Source organism: Haematobia irritans, chromosome 1 (genome assembly GCF_050003625.1).
Source record: "Haematobia irritans isolate KBUSLIRL chromosome 1, ASM5000362v1, whole genome shotgun sequence".
In the NCBI taxonomy this organism is placed as follows: Eukaryota; Metazoa; Arthropoda; class Insecta; order Diptera; family Muscidae; genus Haematobia; species Haematobia irritans.
The window spans coordinates 156,022,044-156,047,033 of NC_134397.1; the positions used below are offsets into that span (position 1 = coordinate 156,022,044).

The 24,990-nt window shown below is 30.4% G+C and overlaps 1 protein-coding gene across 1 annotated transcript in view; it reads right to left on the minus strand.

Annotated features, from left to right (window-relative positions):
• NK7.1 (homeobox protein NK7.1) overlaps nucleotides 1–24,990 on the minus strand; it is a 334,376-nt gene that overhangs the window by 62,625 nt on the left and 246,761 nt on the right. Inside the window, exon 4 of the mRNA XM_075292004.1 lies at nucleotides 18,938–19,293. Coding sequence (XP_075148119.1) covers nucleotides 18,938–19,293 — 356 coding nt within the window. The remainder of the gene's footprint in view (nucleotides 1–18,937; nucleotides 19,294–24,990) is intronic.

Consider the following 24,990-nt stretch of genomic DNA (forward strand, 5'->3'; position numbering starts at 1 on the left):
ACCGTAACCTACAGACAATTCTACAAGCCAATATAGAAGGGCAACGTAGCAGAGGAAGACAAGAATTTACCTGGATTCAAAATATACAACAATGGGCAGAATTCCGAAAAGAGTTGCTAGAACAGTGTAGTTAGAAACAGAGAATGGTTTTCATTTTTTTTTTGCCAAAAATATTTTAAAAAAATCTACATGAAATGTAATAAGGCCGCTAACATTCGAATATCGAATATGCAATGAAGAAGAAACATCTTCTTCAAAACGGATACCTAGACCCTGGAAGGTCTAGGAAGAAAGGACGAAAACTAGATTAAGTGTAGTTCAGCCTATATGGAACAACGAAGCCTCAAATCTCTTTAAAAACTTTCCAATAATGAACGAAAATTTCCAAAATTGTACGCTCAATCGCTGAGAAAAGATGTTACCTACAAAGCCCAATGGGATTGATCCAAGGTTCTTTTATAAATCCCAAATACAGGCATTCGATTTTAACTCCTTTATTCCCATCTTTAAAAGTTTCGTTTAGTAGATTTAAGTGTTCAACTCCATAGTGGAGAGCCTATAAGCATCGATCCAATCGACGACGTTTTTATACCCTCCACCATAGGATGGGGGTATATTAACTTTGTCATTCCGTTTGTAACACATCGAAATATTGCTCTAATACCCCATAAAGTATATATATTCTGGGTCGTGGTGAAATTCTGAGCATGTCCGTCCGTCTGTTGAAATCACGCTAACTTCCGAACGAAACAAGCTATCGACTTGAAACTTGGCACCAGTAGTTGTTATTGATGTAGGTCGGATGGTATTGAAAATGGGCCATATCGGTCCACTTTTACGTGTAGCCCCCATATAAACGGACCCCCAAATTGGCTTGCGATTGCTCTAAAAGAAGCAAATTTCATCCGATCAGGCTGACCCCATATATACGGACCCCCAAATTTGGCTTGCGATTGCTCTAAAAGAAGCAAATTTCATCCGATCAGGCTGAAATTTGGTACATGGTGTTAGTATATGGTCTCACACAATCATGCAAAAATTGGTCCATATCGGTCCACTTTTACGTATAGCCCCCATATAAACGGACCCCCAAATGTGGCTTGCGATTGCTATAAGAGAAGCAAATTTCATCCGACCCGGCTGAAATTTGGTACATGGTGTTGGTATATGTTCTCTAATGACCATGCAAAAATTGGTCCACATCGACCCATAATTATATCCATAATTATATATAGCCTCCATATAAATCGATCCCCAGATTTGTCCTCCGGAGCCTCTTGGAGGAGCAAAATTTATCCGATCCGGTTGAAATTTGTAACATGGTGTTAGAATGTGGTCTCTAACAAACACGCAAGAATTGGTTCATATCGGTCCATAAATATATATAGCCCCCATATAAACCGTTCCCCAGATTTGATCTCCGGAGCCTCTTGGAGGAGCAAAACTCATCCGATCCGGTTGAAATTTGCAACGTGGTGTTAGTATAAGGCCGCTAATAACCATGCCAAATTTGGTCCATATCGGTCTATAGTTATATATAGTCGATCCCCAATCACACAAAAATTGGTCCATATCGGTTCATAATCATGGTTGCCACTCGAGCCAAAAAAAAAATTACCAAAATTTTATTTTTGTAGAAAACATTGTCAAAATGTTATTTCTATAGAAAATTTTGTCAAAATTTTATTTCTATAGAAAATTTTGTCAAAATGTTATTTCTATAGAAAATTTTGACAAAATTTTATTTCTATAGAAAATGTTGACAAAATTTTATTTCTATAGAAAATTTTGTCAAAATTTTATTTCTAAAGAAATTTTTTCCAAATTTTATTTCTATAGAAAATTTTGTCAAAATTTTACTTCTATAGAAACTTTAAACTTAATTATATACGTATTTAATCGGCCTTTTTTAGTTTAATATATACCACGTATGGACTATGTGGTATATAAAGGGTGATTTGTTAAGAGCTTGATAACTTTTTTTTTTAAAAAAACGCATAAAATTTGCAAAATCTCATCGGTTCTTTATTTGAAACGTTAGATTGGTCCATGACATTTACTTTTTGAAGATAATTTCATTTAAATGTTGACCGCGGCTGCGTCTTAGGTGGTCCATTCGGAAAGTCCAATTTTGGGCAACTTTTTCGAGCATTTCGGCCGGAATAGCCCGAATTTCTTCGGAAATGTTGTCTTCCAAAGCTGGAATAGTTGCTGGCTTATTTCTGTAGACTTTAGACTTGACGTAGCCCCACAAAAAATAGTCTAAAGGCGTCAAATCGCATGATCTTGGTGGCCAACTTACCGGTCCATTTCTTGAGATGAATTGTTCTCCGAAGTTTTCCCTCAAAATGGCCATAGAATCGCGAGCTGTGTGGCATGTAGCGCCATCTTGTTGAAACCACATGTCAACCAAGTTCAGTTCTTCCATTTTTGGCAACAAAAAGTTTGTTAGCATCGAACGATAGCGATCGCCATTCACCGTAACGTTGCGTCCAACAGCATCTTTGAAAAAATACGGTCCAATGATTCCACCAGCGTACAAACCACACCAAACAGTGCATTTTTCGGGATGCATGGGCAGTTCTTGAACGGCGTCTGGTTGCTCTTCACTCCAAATGCGGCAATTTTGCTTATTTACGTAGCCATTCAACCAGAAATGAGCCTCATCGCTGAACAAAATTTGTCGATAAAAAAGCGAATTTTCTGCCACTGATTTTGGTAATAAAATTCAATGATTTGCAAGCGTTGCTCGTTAGTAAGTCTATTCATGATGAAATGTCAAAGCATACTGAGCATCTTTCTCTTTGACACCATGTCTGAAATCCCACGTGATCTGTCAAATACTAATGCATGAAAATCCTAACCTCAAAAGAATCACCCTTTATTACGGTGTTAGGAAGTTTTAAGATACCTTGCCATCGGCTTCAGTAGAAGTTTCTACGCAATCCATGGTGGACGGTACATAAGCTTCGGCCTGGCCGAACTTACGGCCGTATATACTTGTTTCTTGCTTGAAACACATGACCCCCTCTCTGTGTTATCCATTGTTTTTTCAGACCCGTTTTTATATCTTTTTGGTTTTGGGCAGTGTAGAAAGGTGACTCCCGTATACTCATTGATGAAAGTATGAATCAAATGCTAATTTTTGTTACACGCCATTGGGGTTTTAAATTCAATTTGAATTACTTCCCTGGTAGTAGCTGAAGCATTTGTAACCATTCCATTGCGAAATGGAGTACTTCATTTGAACTGTTTGTTTGTCTAATATGCAAATTATGCAAAAATTTTCTGCGTAAACAAAACAATTCAAGCTTGAAGTCAACTCAATCAATGGGATACATTCATTACTCTATGTTCAATGGGGATTTGTCTACGTCTATTCTGTATTTCTAACAGGATCAGACATTATTGGAATTTTGTAAATAGGATAGAGTTTGCTCGCATATGAAATGATGGTTCATGCAATTCCTAATAAGTGGTTGCTATTTACTCAACTCACCATAAAAATGAAATAGTTGACAGTTGACCACCAGGTTTAGGGTATTACTATCACCATTCGCCCATCGTCCCAACCCATAGGTTTCACTACTAAGAATCGACAAAGCATAGACTTTGTTTTGTTTTTCTACATAGAGGGAACATTTTCTATATTTATTTTTCTAATTAATATGCAATGTGAAATCCACTGCATCGCGTGACATTTGCAATCACTTTTATTTTATTCAAAAAAATAAAACCGTGGCAGGAGTCACGGGTTTTCCTATCCCCTCACTTCTGAATGATCTGTTTTCACTACTCGCTCGTCGTTGAGTACTATATGTTACATTGTGGTATTGTCATTTTTGCCATCATTATTGGAGGGTAGTTATGAGGATTTCCACAAAATTTTATTTCTCTTGGAAATTTTGTCAAAATTTTATTTCTCTAGGAAATTTTGTCAAAATTTTATTTCTGTAGGAAATTTTGTCAACATTTTATTTCTCTAGGAAAATTTGCCAAAATTTTATTTCTATAGAAACTTTTGTCAAAATTTTATTTCTATAGAAACTTTTGTCAAAATTTTATTTATATAAAATTTTTTTTCAAAATTTTGTCAAAATTTTATTTCTATACGAAATTTTTCTCAAAATATTATTTCTATAGAAAATTTTGTTAAAATTTTATTTCTATAGAAAATGTTGTCAAAATTTTTATTTCTATAGAAAATGTTGTCAACATTTTTATTTCTATAGAAAATTTTGTCAAAATTTTTATTTTTATAGAAAATTTTATCAAATTTTTTTTTCTATAGAAAATTTTGTCAAAATTTTATTTCTATAGAAAATTTTGTCAAAATTTTATTTCTATAGAAAATTTTGTCAAAATTTTATTTCAATAGAATATTTTGTGAAAATTTTAATTCTATAGAAAATTTGTGAAGTGTCTCTTAGTTGGAGAGACGTGTTGCGAAAAATCTACCAAAACACCACGAATTCTACCAAACTTCCAAACAGGAAATTAGTTACCATACTGTGACAACTGTGGCAACCGTGATTGTAGTCTATAAAACGTCTATATTTGGAAAGGCACAACAATGTGATTTTCAAGCTCGATAAATCTAGGCCACATGTTGCCGTAAAAACTTATTTAGAAACAATCAAATATGACATCCTACCCCATCCGTCGTATATCCCAGACATTGATCCTTCATATTACTACTTGTTCCGATCTATTACGCATGACCTGGCTGATAAGCACTTTCGTTCTTATGAGGAAACCACACTTAACATTTCACCCTCGTTAAGTTTTTATATTTATGTCTGTATTTATACGCGTGCCACACATATACAAAGTAGCAACATTTTAATCGAATCAAAAATATTTACATGCATATTTTCGCCGTATGTAAGTTTATCACATTTAGCGCGACTGTAATAACTGCAATCTCCCCCTCCCGGTCCAGTCAAACCCTTGGTGTGTACACCATCATTTTCACCAGTCTATTACTTGATGCAACATGCCGAAGTCGCCTCTTTTACAATTATGTAGGTATGAAAAGTTGATAGTATGAAATGTTTTCCTCCTATAGCTACATACATACGTATGAAATCATGCCGTTGTCAGTATAGACAGTTCATGTGTATCTACATTTAGAAGTATAGGTATGTATGCATATTCATACCCCATGTACATATGTTTGATTATGTATGTAGACATTTTAAATATTTTAAATGGATTTTCATGTTGCCATTGCACAATTCTCTTAGTAATACAAAATAACAAGTCCATTGTTGTTGAAGCAACAACGACTTTCTGGAGCTGTGCAGATTATTTATTTGTAAGTTTAGATTGAAGGTCGGGAGCCACCGCAGTGCAATAATTAGCATGTCCGGCTTGAACATAGATGGTCGAGGGTTAGGTATAGTGACAGTCCGATATTTCAGGCTCACTTAGACTATTCTGTCCATTGTGATAACACAGTGGTGAATTTCTCTCTTATCACTGAGTGCTGGCCGATTCTATGTTAAGCTCAATGACAACGGAACTCCTTTTTATAGTCGAGTCCAAACGGCGTTTTCACCTTACAATGAAACGACTTACCCCCATTTTCATAAAAATCCGTTAGCTAACACACTTTTAAGCAGATCTATAGACATATCTGTCATCTTGCTGAAAACGTTTCAGTTAAAGTTAATCGGAAATATGATATTAGTAATTTTCTTTCTGTTAACTGGCAGTTAAAGCCTAACGGAGTTCATGTAGCTCCGTTGGGCTTTTGACAGTTAATAGAAAGAATGGCCGTTAGAGAAGCTTTGAAACACTCAGAAATGTTACCGGCATTACTGAGAGGGGATAATTCACTGTTGCCAACAGATTGGGTATATTTTTTTGTGGATGGGCAAGAAATTGCTGAGTTGTGTGCTTGAAGATTTGATGGGGAGTTTCCATAAATTTGTGGATTTTTTTTTAAATTGGTTCAGTATAAAAAATCAGGTTTACAACAATGATTTACACGAAATTATTTTTATTTCTTTATTATTAAAAAATCATCAAAATTAAAAAAAATAACATTTTGCTCGTCTTTGCCCTTCTTTATTTCACGGCATTTAAAAAGGGTCGCGATTCATGGAGCATTTTGACTAGGAACTAATACATGATTTTATTTTGGGGGCCCAATTTATTATTTATGATTTTATCAGCTTGGCTAAGACATGTTTCTATAATTTCGTTAGGACTCGGACCTAAATCTTGCCCCCTCGGTAATGTTCCTCACTGATTTGGACAATATATTCCATAAATACAGAAAGGATGAAGATAGTTAACCTCAATATTGATCTACCACCCAATTTTGCTACTTGACTATTTAGAAGTAAATTTTCGTGCATAAATGCATGTTAACCAAATTCCCATTTTCATTTCTCGAGCGTTTGGTAGACGATAACCAGTCTAATGGTTGTGTTCACTTTGCCCAAAGTTGGTAGAATTCTACCAAAAATGGTGGATTTTTACTGTTTGGAATTCTTTGATGTTGTGGTAGATTTTGCGAAACATTCTTCTCCAACTAAGAGGTATTTCAGTTCTTTATAAAAATAAAATTTTGACAAAATTTTCTATAGAAATAAAAGCTTGACAAAATTTTCTATAGAAATAAAAATTTGACAAATTTTTCTATAGAAATAAAAATTTGACAAAATTTTCTAAAGAAATAAAATTTTGACAAAATTTTTTATAGAAATAAAACTTTGACAAAATTTTGTAAATAAATATAATTTTGACAAAATTTTCTATAACAATAAAATGTTGATGAAATTTATAAAGAAACAAACTTTCGACGTTTTCTCTCTGTTGGTTAAGCTACCCTTGGTTTAGTCAATGCATGGTTTAAATCATAAAAAAAGAATAATAAAACTTTGACATAATTCTCAATCTATATAGAAATAAAATTCTATAGAAATAAAATTTTGACAAACTTTTCTATATAAATAAAATTTTGACTAAATTTTTGATAGATTATTTTTGGTTGTGTTTCGAAATCTTGATTTTATTGCTGCTCGCAAGTTGGTATGACAATTTTTTTTTTTAATTTTCAAGGATTAAATTATAACTTTTTCATAAAAAGTTGTCAAAAATGTTTTGGGGTATTTGTGAGGAATTTTAGTTGGGGATTTTTGGGGACATAACGATCATAATTTGGGTACAAGAGGGGGAACAACACTTCTGGCAAGATTCTGTGTTTGGTCCTCATGTTACAAATCCCTGCAATTAACCGAATATACCCACAAATATATATTCTTAAAAATTTGTCATATACATACATATGTATGCACAATGTATGTGTTTGGTTTATGTGTAAGCAACAGTTTGGGTATGCAATTGAAAATTGTTATGCATATGTTTGTTTGTATGTATGTGTGCGGCCAGTTTGTAGTTAAGTTATGTGGCTGAGTAATTAATTGATTTTTATCTGACTTAAGGCTATTTTACAGTTTGTTGATGACAGTTTAAATTTGTTTTTATCTACATCTACATTTGGGTAGTTAACATTTTGTATATTTGATTCTTTTGATTGTCACATTAGGGTGGGACACAAGACAGTAAACAGTTTTGATTTCGTTTTGAATGTATTTCGTTTTAAAGATAAGCAATTAATTTAAGGCAAACGTTGAAAATTTAGATAAATTTTAGAATTAAAGTATCGTGTGATACTGTGGTCGGAAAAGAAGTTAGTTTCACCGCTATGTGATAGAGTATTGCATTTTATTATCTTTGAGCACAAACGTTGAAAATTTGGAAAAAAAGATTTAAAAAGGAATTAAAGTATCATACCACGACGGTGGTTGGAAAATAAATTAGTTTCACCGCTATGTGATAGAGTATTGCATTTTATTATCTTTGATAATAAAAAGCAATAAAGCAATAATCGAATCACTGACCAAATAGTCAGGCTCACTTAGACTATTCAGTCCATTGTGATACCACATTGGTGAATTTCTCTATTATCACTGAGTGCTGCCCGATTCCATGTTAAGCTCAATGAAAAGGGACCTCCTTTTTATAGCCGAGTCCGAAGGGCGTTCCACATTGCAGTGAAACCACTTAGAGAAGCTTTGAAACCCTCAGAAATGTCACCAGCATTACTGAGGTGGGATAATCTACCGATGAAAAACTTTTTGGTGTACGGTCGTAGCAGGAATCGAACCCACGACCTTGTGTGTGCAAGGCGGGCATGCTAACCATTCATCGTGTTGCGTTTTAGCGTGTGTGAATACAAATTTTCGTCTTATTTTTTGTGTCTTTAGAAGAACTTCCCATTTTTTTGCTGGATATAACATATGTAGACTCCTTCATATACTCGTATTAATAATCAAAATATTAATTTAACTTCTCATAATTTTGCAGGCTTGTTTTATATTTTTGTGTGGTAAGTATTTTAGATCTTAGGATATGATCTCTGGCGATTTTCTTTGCATGATATTCAGTACGAAAGCTTAAGTTTAATGTTAATAAGTGAGCCTTAAATAGCGTCCTTCCACAATACCTAACCCCACAACTTCTGATAAGCCCTCCATATCCACGAATCTCTCGCTTATTCTACTAACATAGAGTGTCTTAAGGCTATATATTTGGCCGATTTCCTGATTAAACCACGTTTACATTTGTGGGTAAATGGGCCAAACATATGTTTTCAAGACAAACCAGAAGACTAATCGGGAGTTTTGTACTGATGCGATTTATGTGGCCTTCATACTTTTAAGTTGGAATATATGAAATATAATTACGGCAAAAAATAGATTTTACATCAATCGCTCGATTTATCGTAGAATATTCCATAGATAAATGCAATTTCAAATCTAATAGAGCGTAAAATGCAATAACAACACCAATAAGGGGGAAACTGCGCTATGTAATTAATTAGCCATAATGGTTTTCGAAATTCATTTTCATGTAGTTTGTGACATTCACCGCATGTTAATAAGCGTATAGCAACCCTTCTTCTCGTTTCGCCTTCTATAGTCCTTCTTGTTGTGAACATGATTTCTAACTTAATGAGGTACGATTGTGAACTTATTGTGTTCTGTGAATTTGATTACCTTCTCCTTGCCCTTCTCTAACATGTATCCTTTAATGTTGCTATTATTGTGGTAATTTGCTATAATTCTTGTTCAACATAAGCATATATGTATATAATGTAATTAACTGTGGTCAAAAATCTTATGACAAACATTACATTGCATAATCAAAATTATCCGTTGTCAAAGGATGGGAGATGTAAGACGGAATTTTATCCAAATGTTTTCATTGAATTTTCTAGGGCATAATTTAAAATTTAAAATGTGAATGTGGTTCGAAAAATAACACAGATAGATCTCTGCGTTGGCGTTGACATCCCTCAGTTGACGGTTCTTAAGCCTTTTGATGAGTGTCGACAAAATAGAAGTCGCAAGGGGCCAAATGAAGAGTATACTGTGGGATAGAGGCCGTAATTGTCCCATTTGTGCAATTAGACCTGGGTGAGACTTAACGGCGCAATACCATCCGACCTACATCAATAACAACTACTTGTGCCAAGTTTCATGTCGATAGCTTGTTTCGTTCGGAAGATAGCGTGATTTCCACAGACGGACGGACAGCCGGACATAGCTAGATCGACGCAGAATATATATATACTTATATGGGGTCTTAGACCAATATTTCTATGTGTTACAAACGGAATGGCAGATTTAGTATACCCCCTTCCTATGATGGAGGGTATAATAATTATTTTTTGGTAGTTAATTTTTTATATTTTGCGAAATTTTCCACAGTCTATTTCCTATTTTGAAGCATGTCTCAAATATTTTATGAACTAAACATGGGTATAAAGCCCAATGACCATGCAAATAAGTTCAATATGAACTAACGCAGAAAATAATTTTCGTACGATTTCCAAAAATAGTAAGAATGAACTGGTTAAAATGGTCATGATTTGGCGCCAATGATTTTTCCTTTACTTTTAGTTAATTTTTTTCTTCTATGAGAGGGTGTAATTTCTTGAATTGCAGTTAAAAAGTAAATTTTCCCCAGGGCATTTAATGTAGAGTACAATTTAGTTAAATTTTCGCACCATGTAGTTCATTCTTTCTATAAAAATCGTAAATTCCATGTCCGTCGAGAAATGGATCGGTTCAATTTTCAAATATTCTTGGAAATTTTACAGTAAAATTCAGAATATTCTTTTATGCGAAAACTGTAAAATAAAAAAATAAAAAAAATATTTATCGCCTTAAACTACTTGTGTTACACTTCACATTAAGTCCAGCTGGAAATTTCTTTCAACTAATGACTTCGGAGGAACTTCCAAACTTTTTGCTGTTGCCACAATTGGTAGAATTCTACCAAAAATGGTAGATTTTTTTTACTGTTTGGTAGATTGTTTGAATTCTTGATGTTTTGGTAGATTGTGCAAAAATATCCACTCCAAAAAAGAGGTACTTCATAAAATTTTATAGAAATACAATTTTGACAAAATTTTCTATAGAAAAAAAATTTTTATAAAATTTTCTACACTCAAAAAAAGTTTACTTGGATCCAAAGATTTTGACCTTCCCTTAAGGATTTTGGTATTGATTCCGAGCCAAAGATGAGGCTTCTTTAAATAAAGAAATTTTTTAGCGACCTATCTGGTTTTAAATCTAGGACCAATAAAATTAAAATTAGGATACAGATCTCATTTATCAAATTTTTCATTCTCTTTTCGCGGTTTATTAATTAAAGTACTCACTTACAAACAAATGCCAGTTTAAAAATCCAAATTATAATGGATACTTCAAAGTGAAAAATGTTTTCTTAATTCCAAAAAAAATTCAAACCAAAGACGCTAAATCCTCAAAATAAGTCTTAGCCTATATTTGAAGCGTTTTTATCTTAAATTTTAAGTTTCAATATTTCAGTTAATTTAAGGAAAATTTCTTTAAACCAAAAATGTTTTTTTTATTTTAAGGAAAACTAGCCTTGGTTCAAAGACATGCAAATTTAACGGAGGGATGCAAATTTACAAAATTTGTGTCATAACTTTAATGAAAAAAGTTTTTGAAGCAAAGATTATAAACTTAATTTAAATTAGAATTTTCATTATTTTAAAGAAATTTGTTCTTAATATTTATAAATTTCGCATCCTAAAATTTAGGTTGCGTAATCTTTAATATCACGTAAATATTTTTTTCAGTGTATAGAAAAAAAATTTAGAAATAAAATATTGACAACATTTTCTACAGAAAAAAATTAGAAATACAATTTTGACAAAATTTTCTATAGAAATAGAATTTTGATAAAATTTTCTACAGAAAAAAAATTTAGAAATAAAATATTGACAATATTTTCTACAGAAAAAAATTAGAACAAGTTTGTCAAGATTTTATTTCTATAGAAAATTTTGTCAACATTTTATTTTTGTAGAAAATTTTGTCAACATTTTATTTCTATGGAAAATTTTGTCAAATTTTTATTATATAGAAAATTTTGTCAATATTTTAATTCTATAGAAAATTTTGTCAAAATTGTATTTCTATAGAAAATTTTGTCAAAATTTTATTTCTATAGAAAATATTGTCAAAATTTTATTTCTATAGAAAATTTTGTCAAAATTGTATTTCTATAGAAAATTTTGTCAAAATTTTATTTCTATAGAAAATTTTGTCAAAATTTTATTTCTATAGAAAATTTTTTCAAAATTTTATTTTTAAAGAAAAAAAATTTAGAAATAAAATATTGACAACATTTTCTACAGAAAAAATTAGAAATAAAATTTTGTCAAAGTTTTCTATTGAAATAAAATTTTGACAAAATTTTCTATAGAAATAAAGTTTTGATAAAATTTCCTATAGAAATAAAATTTTAACAAAATGTTCTATAGAAATAAAATTTTCTATAGAAATAAAATTATGACAAAATTTTCTTTAAAAATAAAATTTTTACAAAATTTTCTACAGAAAAAATTTTAGATATAAAATTTTGACAAAATATTCTATAGAAACAACATTTCGATTTTGGTTTTGGCTCGAGTGTGATAGGTATATAACAGCTTAATAAAATTTTTATCTTTCCATGACACCATAAAAAATCAGTAATGATAGGCACATAAATAAGGCATTATATCATTACATGTACTTACATACGTTAAATATTCTTCGCATAATGAAGTCTTGAAGGCCTATCATAGATATATCAATTTTGAAAAAGAAAGGAAACATATCCAGCAAAAAAACAATTTCAATTAACTTATTCATACGCACCATGGATTTAATATTAATATTACTTATACGTTTCGGTTGAGAAATGATTTTTGTATGATGCAAATACTCATACGCATCATAGACCTTTCAATAGTATAAATTATTCGTTCGGGTGGACTAGTTATTTCTTCAAAATCATGTTTGAAAATTTTAGTTAACATTTGGAGTCTTTTCTAACCTTCCATTTTACCTAATAGTTTTAGTTTTATGGCAAATTAATTTTAAACATTATCTTTCTCAAAGACTTTAAAATAATTATTTTATAATTAATTTTATTCTTAAACTCTATACAATAAAAGCAAAGGCCAGATGAGTCTAAAATAATTTGTTTATTTTCTAATTAAAGTTGGTTTAAAGCCATGTATGAATCAATTACACAACAAACTTGTAAACTTAATATTTAATATGAAATTTATTGCTGTAGGGAGTTGTAGTTGGGGAAAGGAGGATTTCACTTGTACTATGAAAAATAAAGTGTGGGTTATCAGCCTATAATAAGGGTATGCGTATGATATGTGTCTACGTGCACAATCGTATGTGTTAAAATACTTTATTATACTTCAACATAAATTTATTATAATGAGTCAATAAATCTCAATTAATATCATATGTGTACTTTGAATGCCTGGAAGGCAGCATTTATTACAATGTTGCTGTTGTTCTTGAAAATTATATTGCTACTATTGTTGTTGTTGTTATTGTTGTTGGTTTTATTATTGCTGCTGCTGCTGCTACTACAGCTACTGATGATTCCTTCTGTTTGGATGTTATTATTGTTGTGGTTTATGTTGTGATTATTATAATTATGTACAATATGGTCCTTGACATATACATATGCCCCACACCCTGGACTCTCTCTCTCTCTCTCTCTCTCTTACTGCAGCATTTTACTCATTTCTAACACTTGACTATGCAAATAAATGTACATACTTGTGCCAAAATGCCTGCATAGATTTATACAAAATTTATATACATACTGAAACGAGGATAGGGTTTATAAGTTATAAAAAAAAAACTTGAAATGGAAATTAATTTTTTATAAATAGAAAACTGTAATTTTTGACTTCTGAGGCTCATGTGTAGGGTGTATAAGTTATAAAAAAAACTTGAAATGGAAATTAATTTGTATAAATAGAAAACTGTAATTTTTGACTTCTGAGGCTCATGTATCATATTTAAAGTATCTGTTATTATAAGGAAAAAATCTTTCTTATTATACGCTTTGGCCAACAATTTTGAACATATACTTGAAAATTTGTCCCATGAAACAAAATGGGTACGTCAACTGATATAAGACAGTGAAATTAGGACCCCCTTCCATACTAGCCCTAATCTAAAGTCTATCGTAAATGAAGGAATCAATGAAACACCATATTAGAATTAGAACTTCATCCGCCTTTTCCTCTCTTTTTTATACCCTAAACCACATAGGGGTCAGGGTATAATAACTTTGATCTGCCAAAAAATGTGCCTACCAGAAATATTGATTTTGGACACCATAAAATAACAGGTTGGCTGATAAGTCCCTGGTCTGACACATAGATGGCGTCGCTAGCATTAAATGCATATTATTTTTATATAGTACCAACCTTCAAATGCTTCGTGTCAAAATTTGACGTCTGTAAGTCAATTAGTTTGTGAGATAGAGCGTCTTTTGTTATTGTGAAAAAAAAATGGAAAAAAGGAATTTCGAGTTTTGATAAAATACTGTTTTCTGAAGGGAAAAAATACGGTGGAAGCAAAAACTTGGCTGGATAATGAGTTTCCGGACTCTGCCCCAGGGAAATCAACAATAATTGATTGGTATGCAAAATTCAAGCGTGGTGAAATGAGCACGGAGGACGGTGAACGCAGTGGACGTCCGAAAGAGGTGGTTACCGACGAAAACATAAAAAAATCCACAAAATGATGACCGTAAAATGAAGTTGATCGAGATAGCAGAGGCCTTAAAGATATCAAAGGAACGTGTTGGTCATATCATTCATCAATATTTGGATATGCGGAAGCTCTGTGCAAAATGGGTGCCGCGCGAGCTCACATTTGACCAAAAACAACAACGTGTTGATAATTCTGAGCGGTGTTTGCAGCTGTTAACTCGTAATACACCCGAGTTTTTCTCTCGATATGTGACAATGGATGAAACATGGCTCCATCACTACACTCCTGAGTCCAATCGACAGTCGGCTGAGTGGACAGCGACCGGTGAACCGTCTCCGAAACGTGGAAAGACTCAAAAGTCCGCTTGCAAAGTAATGGCCTCTGTTTTTTGGGATGCGCATGGAATAATTTTTATCGATTATCTTGAGAAGGGAAAAACCATCAACAGTGACTATTATATGGCGTTATTGGAGCGTTTGAAGGTCGAAATCGCGGCAAAAGGGCCCCATATGAAGAAGAAAAAAGTGTTGTTCCACCAAGACAACGCACCGTGCTACAAGTCATTGAGAACGATGGCAAAAATTCATGAATTGGGCTTCGAATTGCTTCCCCACCCACCGTATTCTTCAGATCTGGCCCCAGCGACTTTTTCTTGTTCTCAGACCTTAAAAGGATGCTCGCAGGGAAAAAATTCGGCTCCAATGAAGAGGTGATCGCCGAAACTGAGGCCTATTTTGAGGCAAAACCGAAGGAGTACTACCAAAATGGTATCAAAAAATTGGAAGGTCGTTATAATCGTTGTATCGCTCTTGAAGGGAACTATGTTGAATAACAAAAATGAATTTTGACAAAAAAAAATGTGTTTTTCTTTGTTAGACCGGGGACTTATCAGCCAACCTGTTATATACCGATCGACTCAGAATCACCTCCTGAGTCGATCTAGCGCTTGGTATCCGCCCGTCCATCCGTCTATTCGTTCGTCCGTCTGTCCGTCCGGCCGTCCATGTATTTGTTGTTCGTAGTATTCCGGTCGCAATTATTAACCGATTTTGATGAAATTTGGTGTGTGGCGTTTTTTTTTGTACAGGGACAAACGCTATTGAATTTGGGAAAAATCGGATCAAGTTTAGATGTAGCTCCCATATGTATCGCCCGATTTCGATAAATGGGGTCAGATTGCGTAAGATTGCTAAGTGATCGGCGTCAAATTTGCCACAAAGTAATCTAATTGACCACCCTTCAAGCGTGCCAAATTTCATTGTAATCGGTTCATATTTAGATATATCTCCCATATATATGTATCGCCCGATTTTGCCAACTTTAGCCATAAGTCACTTATTTATCAACCGATCTGGCTCAAAATTGGTCAAATCTAATTTTCTATAGCACTTACTATATGTGACAAAAATCATCGAAATCGGTTCAGATTTAGGTATAGGTCCCATATATATGTATCGCCCGATTTTGAAAAATTTGGCCATTAAACCCTTAGTTATCAACCGTTCTTACTCAAATTTGGCTTACTCTGATCGTCTATAGTACTGATTATATGTGCAAAATATCATCCAAATCGGTTCAGATTTAGCTATAGCTCCCATATATATGTAGCCCCCGATTTTCAAAAATTTGCCCCTCATAACGTTATTTTTGACCATAGTGGCATTATTTCTTAACCGATCTTACTGAAATTTACAAAAAGGTAATCTCCTGTAATATCAACAAAACCTGTAAAATATAATCCAAATCAGTTCAGATTTAGATATAGCTCCCATACATATATATGTATCGCGAATATGTCCATAATACTCGTATTTATTAACCAATAATGCTCAAATTGCAAATGTATATGTATTGGGCGATCGTATTTAGACTTACATGTAGTTCTGACATAAATATATTGCCCTATTTTCAGAATTTTGGATTTTTTTACTCACACTAATTTAGCGATTTCCTCTTTTTTAATAATGGACTCAATATTAGTGGCATACTAACTCCGTAGGTTCAGAATCAACTATAGCTCCTTATATCAGACATTTCTTTTCAGATTGTGATAAAACTCCCTTAACCATGTACCCCTTAATGTTCTTAAATATGGAAATGCGATTTTCCCCCAAAACCTATACAAATGACAATCCACAAATACGTATGTTTACTAATTCGGTAGGGATGGTTTAGGGTATGATATAGTCGGCCCCGCCCGACTTTCTACTTTACTCACTTGTTTTTAACTTATAAGATATCCCTCGTTTTCATATTACTTTTGACATTTCAATATATAATCACACCTAATTGTTCACTCATAAACCACATAGAATTTATGCTCTTGCTAATGTGGTGTTTGGCAGCCTAGTAATTTTAATAATTCGCATATGCCACAAAAGTGAACTCTGGACCATCCATCGATACAGAAATGAACAGATGCAAAAAGTGGCCATACTAAACCAGTTGTGAAATATTAGTAGTTCAGTTGGATAACTAGGATTGCATAGACTTTTATTTCTAATCATAGCAGATTTCATTTGGAATTAGAAGTGGTAGTGGTGGCGATGGTTATGTGAAACCTTTTGAAATTATATTCACAAAACTAATTATTGCTATTAAGAGTATTATAATTATTGTTATTTATTGTGCAATATAATTTGTGTAAAATGTTGTATTCGTTAAATGAGCAAAAAGTAATTAGTTGAAGCATTTCAATTTGGCTCATTTATATTTATTTTGTGACATTCAATTAATTTTCTAGAAACTATTCAATATTAAATTATATATAGTACAAATGGCCATAGTAAATATGGGGTAATTTCAATTGGTAGAATTTTAGACATTAAATAATTTTGAATTTATTTTATAATAATGAGGTATTTTATAGTTAAATTTTTTGATATGAATATATTTTAATTTAGATAAATGTTTAAATGGTCTAAAATAAATTTTTAATTCTGGTCTAAAATAAATTCAAATTTAAAATGTTTCTCTTCGAAAATCGAATTCATTTCACCTGATAATCCATTACCAGAGCACCCACTAAGCAGCAGCGTTACTATTGAGAATTTCTAGAAAGTGGCACAAAAAGTATCACAAGCCATAAAAGGTGGCACACTCACTTCAATGAAGAAAATTCAACAATTAAACGCAGTTATAACAATGTATTATAAAGCGTAGTGAGTTTTTATACCCTGCGCCACACTGTGGAACAGGGTATTATAAGTTAGTGCATATATTTGCAACACCCAGAAGGAGACGAGATAGGTGTCTTTGGCAAAAATGCTCAGGGTGGGCTCCTGAGTCGATATAGTCATGTCCGTGAACACATTTTTGTAATCAAAGTCTAGGTCGCAGTTTTAGTCCAATCGACTTCAAATTTGGCACAAGTATGTGTTTTGGCTCAGAATAGAACCCTATTGATTTCGGTTCAGATTTAGATATAGCTCCCATATATATATTTCGTCCGATATGGACTTATATGACCCCAGAAGCCAGAGTTTTACTCTAATTTTCTTAAAGTTTTGCACAAGAAGAACAATTAGTACTATAGTCATGTGTGCAAAATTTTATTGAAATCGGTTCAGATTTAGATATAGCTCCCATATATATCTTTCGCCCGTTATGGACTAATACGGTCCCAGACGTCAGAGTTTTACTTCTATTTGGTTGAAATTTTGCACTAGGAGTACAATTAGTAGCGTAGACAAGTGTGCTAAATTTTATTGAAATCGGTTCAGATTTAGATATAGCTCCCATATATATCGTTCGCCCGATTTACACTCATATGACCACAGTGGCCAATCTTTTACTCTGATTTAATTGAAATTTTGCACAGGGAGTAGAATTAGCATTGTAGCTATGCGTGCCAAATTTGGTTGAAATCGGTTCAGATTTAGATATATCTCCCATATATAGCTTTCGCCCGATTTGCACTCATATGACCACAGAGGCCAATTTTTAACTCCGATTTAGTTGAAATTTTGCACAGAGAGTAGAATTAGCATTGTAGCTATGCGTGCCAAATTTGGTTGAAATCGGTTCAGATTTAGATATAGCTCCCATATATATGTTTTTCTGATTTCGACAAATGGTCAGCAGCGTGGTTAATGTGGTAATGATTTGACGACAATAATATTCTTCTAGTTGATTTTTGCTTTTATGAATAGTAAGAATTCAGTAAATGTAGTTAAAATTTCAAAATCGAGAATGTAATAAAGTTGAATTTTTGACAGGAGGTAGTTAATTTTTCACTAAATCTGTGAACTATTTTTCTGTGTAGATGCTCAAGAAGACAAATCTTGGGATCCGATCAAAACTTCGACATAAATAACTTCATTATTGAAGGCTGTACTGTGATTACAACAGACGGACATATGTCATCATTAGGTCGCCTATGAATTTCTTCCCGATCGCGAATATAACAAGTTGTTATCATTTCTAAACCTAAATTAATTTTTATTCAATACAGGTCCATTATTTCAAAGTAAATTATATTGATTTCATTGGAAACTCCTGAAAGCAAACGGAAGAATCTTTTTGTCTTCGTTAATTGTTCAGTAGATTCATTCTATAAATAAGCTACGGCCACCAATGCGTATACGTAATAGCAAATTTAATGTCATCACTTATACGCACCCATGAGGCCTAGTACTGATGTTACTAAACATAAACAATGAAACATAATCCAAACGTCTGTTTTTATAAGACATTAATAAATCGTTCTAAGATAAAATATATTGTAAAATATTTTATGATTTTTTGTTCGGTCTTTAAAAAAAAAATAAATGATTCTATAATTACAAAATTTCTTCCTCCAAACTCACCTGTGTCTCCGTCACATTTAACAACTTTGCCATTTCTGTGCGTTCACTCGAACTAAGGTACTTTTTTATTTCAAATTGTTTTTCCAATTCGAATATCTGCCTTCCGGTAAATGTTGTTCTGGCTTTCTTTTTGCGTCGGGCATCAGTTGACCCTGAATCAGAATCATCCTCTGTAGTTTCCATATTAACCGCTGGTGGTGTTGTACTCATTGAAGGGGGTGCTAAACGTTCACGAATTATACTGTCACTACTACCCGACGGACTAACATCTGGTGGAAGGGTAACACTCGCCGTTGCATGGATTGAGTTAAGTTTTTTCTTTTTCAGCGAAGTCTTCACTGGAGCATGATGTAGATCTGCAAATGGGGGAGAAGAGGTGTATTTTTTGTTTCTCATTATTTCAGTTTCATTGAAAAGACCTTTAATTAATGTAATGTGTTTATTTTAATTATACAAGAGATAATTCAATTTGATTCATAATTTATTCAACTCTTTTGCTTGGTGGTCATTCGTTTCCCTCATTGTGGCCATTATAGGCTGTATCTATTTGACTCATATCGCACCACTTGCAGCTTTTGCAAAACTCTGTCATACCAGAGGTCCATTAATTAAATGCACATGTTTAATTCACATTGTGTATTTAGTTATTGTTTTACTTTGTTTCCTCTATGATACCTGTCATTGAAACTCACTCACTCTCAATGTCTGCTACCTTTGTATGGTCAAGTGATTTAATTTTTATTATATATATTTAAAATATGAATGTTATACAATAATTATGGACTGTTTAAAAAAATTTTAAATGGAAACACATAATGGTGAAAATTAAATGCAACTAAAAACACCCATGTAGGTCGAAGACCTTTGTTGTTGGTACCTCCCCCCATTTGTAGTCTTTATTAGATTGGTAGAATTCTTCATGTTTAGGTTTGACAAAATTTTCTATAGAAATTAAATTTTTAAAAAATTTTCAATTGTAATAAATTTTTAAAAAATTTTCTGTTCTAATAAATTTTGACAAAATTTTCTATAGAAATTAAATTAAAAAAAAAAAAATTCTATAGAAATAAATTTTGACAAAATTTTCTATAGAAAAAAAATTTACAAAATTTTCTATAGAAAAAAAATTTTGACAAAATTTTCTATAGAAATAAAATTTTGACAAAATTTTCTACGGAAGTAAAATTTTGACAAAATTTTCTATAGAAATACAATTTTTACAAAATTTACTACAGAAATAAAATTTTGACAAAATTTTCTATAGAAATATATTTTGACAAAATTTCCTATAGAAATTAAATTTTTAAAAAATTTTCTATAGAAATAAATTTTGACAGAATTTTCTATAGAAAAAAAATTTACAAAATTTTCTATAGAAAAAAAATTTACAAAATTTTCTATAGAAAAAAAATTTTGACAAAATTTTCTATAGAAATAAAATTTTGACAAAATTTTCTACGGAAGTAAAATTTTGACAAAATTTTCTATAGAAATACAGTTTTTACAAAATTTACTACAGAAATAAAATTTTGACAAAATTTTCTATAGAAATATATTTTGACGAAATTTCCTATAGAAATTAAATTTTTAAAAAATTTTCTATAGAAATAAATGTTGACAGAATTTTCTATAGAAATAAAATTTTGGCAAAATTTTATATAGGAATAAAATACTGACAAAATTTTCTAGAAAAATGAAATTTTGACAAAATTTTCTATAGAAATACAATTTTTACAAAATTTACTATAGAAATAAAATTTTGACGAAATTTTCTACAGAAATAATTTTGACAAAATTTTCTATAGAAATAAAATTTTGACAAAATTTCCTATAGGAATTAAATTTTGACAAAATGTTCTATAGAAGTAAAATTTTGCCAAAATTTTCTGTAGAAATAAAATTTTGACAAAATTTTCTATAGAAATACAATTTTTACAAAATTTACTACAGAAATAAAATTTTGACAAAATTTTCTATAGAAATATATTTTGACAAAATTTTCTATAGAAATTAAATTTTTAAAAAATTTTCTATAGAAATAAAATTTTTACAAAATTTTATAAGAAATAAAATTTTTACAAAATTTTCTATAGAAAAAAAAAAATGTTGACAAAATTTTCTATAGAAATAAAATTTTGACAAAATTTTCTATAGAAATAAAATGTTGACAAAATTGTATATAGAAATAAAATATTGACAAAATTTTCTACAGAAATTAATTTTGACAAAATTTTCTATAGAAATAAAATTTTTACAAAATTTACTATAGAAATAAAATTTTGACGAAATTTTCTATAGAAATAAATTTTGACAAAATTTTCTATAGAAATTAAATTTTTAAAAAATTTTCTATAGGAAGAAAATTTTGACTAAATTCCTATAGGAATTAATTTTGACAAAATTTTCTATAGAAATAAAATTTTTGCCAAAATTTTCTTTAGAAATAAAATTTTGACAAAGTTTTCTATAGAAATAAAATTTTGACAAAAATTTCTATAGAAATAAAATTTTGACAAAGTTTTCTATAGAAATAAAATTTTGACAAAATTTTCTATAGGAATAAAATTTTGATATAATTTTCTATAGAAATAAAATTTTGCAAAAATTTTCTATAAAAATAAAATTTTGGAAAAATTTTCTATAGAAATAAAATTTTTGCAAAAATTTTCTATAGAAGTAAAATTTTGACAAAATTTTCTATAGAAATAAAAAATTAGACAAAATTTTCTATCGAAATAAAAGTTTTGACAAGATTTTCTATAGAAATAAAAATGTTGACAAAGTTTTCAATAAAAATACAATTTTGCAAACATTTTCTATAGAAATACAATTTTGACAAACTTTTCTATAGAAATAAAATTTTGCATAAATTTTCTATAAAAATAAAATTTTGCAAAAATTTTCTATAGAAATACATTTTTGCAAAAATCTTCTACAGAAATAAAATTTTGCAAGAATTTTCTATAGAAATAAAATTTTGCAAAAATTTTCTATAGAAATAAGGTTTTAGCAAAATTTTGAATTGATATAAAATTTACCAAAATTTTCTATAGAAAAAAATTTTGGTAACATTTTGTATAGAAAAAAAATTTTGACAAAATTTTCTATAGAAATACAATTTTGATAAAAAATTGTATAGAATTTTCATTAAAAATTTTAATTTTTTAAATTTCGGTCATACTATTATAGTCCATTGTAAGTTCTCCCTGTTTGTAGAAATAGTAACTTTCCCTTCTTGGGAAAGCTAATCGTTAAAACATTTAACATTTGATACAACACAGGGATATGTATACATGATATATAATATTGCAATAGGTTCATGATATATAATATTGCAAATATTGGAATATAAAGCTAAAATGAAAAAATAAGACTTTTTCGAAGAAAACAAAGATTTTTCACAAAAATTTGGTCAACATTTTCAAAATAAGATTTTTGTTAAATTGGTAGAGTTTTGGTTATATTTTCGTAGTAGATACTATTTTATTCACCGGTAACGATGCGTTGCATCTTTCCTTTGTTGTCTTTGAAACAGATGTATGCAAGTAAAAGATAGTCTTTCGACGTCTCTTGGCTTAATCACGTAACAAATTTCCCTGCCTTTGAATCATACTCAATAGTTTGAACCGATGGGGTATGACTTGGGGGGTAACTTTTATCAATATTGGGGTTAATCTTTAAATATAGTGGGGCTTTGAATTAAAGATCAGAAAGCTTCAAAAATTGGCTAATACTTCCCAGACAAAAATCGTCGCGAAAAAAGTAGTGAAAATGTGGTGCAAAATTGGCTCAAAAGTGATGAATTTAAAATAACTTGTCATTACTTTTCAAGGTGTGTTCCGAATTCAATGTCTTGGATGTGAATTAAAAAAAATTGTTAACATTTTTCCAAATAAATAATTTTTATAATTTTTGTCTGAAACGTTTGACCTCAAATATTTTCAAAAAATTCGCAATTTTTCTAGAATCGATTTAGCATTTTTTCGACAAAAAAAAATTAATTCTTAGTCTCTTTTTAACACGTTTGAAACAAAAAAAAAGTTAAATTACCCATTAAAAATATGAAAAAAGCGGGTTATAAAAAATTGAATTAAAAAAACTTCCTCCATATTTAAATTATGGGACAACTTTTGGAAGTGTTTATAAATTTGAGCCTTTAGAAGAACTTTTAATTTTTTTTTAAATTTAGAAACTATTGTTTTATATAATCTCCTGTTATGTCTATAGTACATTTTTTTAAAATATGTAGTACTTAACATTTTCTTTATTATTTTATTAATTTATTTTTAAGTGTAGATACCATAATTTTCATTGAATTTAAATAGAAAAAAATGATTGAAATTTCATTTATATTATTTTTATAGCGAATGCCAATCTAAATTAAATAAATATTTCAAACGTTGTATAAATAAGCAGAAAAAATAAAATACTTTGATCGTATTGATATTAGAATATTCCTGTCTATTATTTCATTTAATTGAATTTGCATTTGATTTTAATATCAACCAAATAATTGTGAAATATGCCACGAGTTTATTCTCCTCTAGCGCCACGACTCAATTACATGCATCATACCGACACTCACACACAATCCTACCAATTGAATGTGTGGCAAATTTAATTGAATTTATGGATTTCATTTGGAATTAGTTGCGAAAACAAATTCACAAAAATATCCAACAAATTGGCTATAAAAACCACTTGAACAACAAGTATATGCACATTTTAAGTGACTTTTTATAGTTGGCAATTTGAATGTTCGTCCATTCATCCACTGGCCAGTTGCCTTTGGCTTAATGTTTTCGAATCGGTTGCACTTTATCGTATTCATTTTGATTTTATTTTGTGTTTCATTTTTTTAATTATTTTTCATATTTTAGATTTAACAACAGTTGCTTACGTATTTGTGATTAAGATTTATTGAAAAAATTGCAAAACAATATATACATATTGAGAACTTGATTGGTAGATATTTCAAGATTAAAATTAAAAATATTGTTTAATTAGTTTCATTTTTACGAGGGTTGCCCTTTATATTTCGGAATTGCGCAAACCTAGTGTTAAAATCTGCAAACTGACAGCTCCAGTGTTATCTTTGTTCTTGAATGGGGACGAAATGTTTGAGTTGAGGACTCGGGGATTTCGTAGGAATTTCCCTAAATTTGAAGTTTTTGGGGATGTTATCGAAACAGTAGAAAATTTTGTCAAAATTTTATTTCTATAGAAAATTTTGTCAAAATTTTATTTCTATAGAAAATTTTGTTTCTATAGAAAATTTTGTCAAAATTTTATTTCTATAGAAATTTTTGTCGACATTTTTATAGAAAATTTTGTCAAAATTGTAGTTTGATAGAAAATTTTGTTAAAATTGTATTTTGACTATTATGTCAAAATTTCATTTGGATAGAAAATTTTGTCAAAATTTTATTTCTATAAATGAAATTTTATCAAAAATCAAATTTTAAGAAATCGTATATATGTTTATTTCTATAGAAAATTTTGTGAAAATTTTATTTCGATAGAAAATTTTGTCAAAATTGTATTTCGATGGAAAATTTTGTCAAAATTGTATTTTGATGGAAAACTTTGTCAAAATTTTATTTCTATAAAAAATTTTGTAAAAATTATATTTCTATAGAAAATTTTGTCAACATTTTATTTCTATATAATTTTTTTTATAAAAATTTTATTCCTATAGAAAATTTTGTAAAAGTTTTATTTCTATAGAAAATGTTGTCAAAATTTTTTTTCTATAGAAAATTTTGTCAAAATTTTATTTCAATAGAAAATTTTGTCAAAATTGAATTTCTATAGAAAATTTTGTCAAAATTTATTTAGGCAGAGGCCAACTACTATAAACCTTTTTTCGGAAGGTGAGTGTGGTTCACTTTGGGTTCATTGAACTACCCGAATTTATTCTGATAATTGGTTGATAGTTTTGCTGCATCTTGCAGTCCATAGAGATTTTGCAAAATAAATTTGACAAGCATTATTTTCCTCTGTTGGTTAAGCTACTCTTGTAGTGTAGTCAACGCAAAGCTGAGATCAAAACA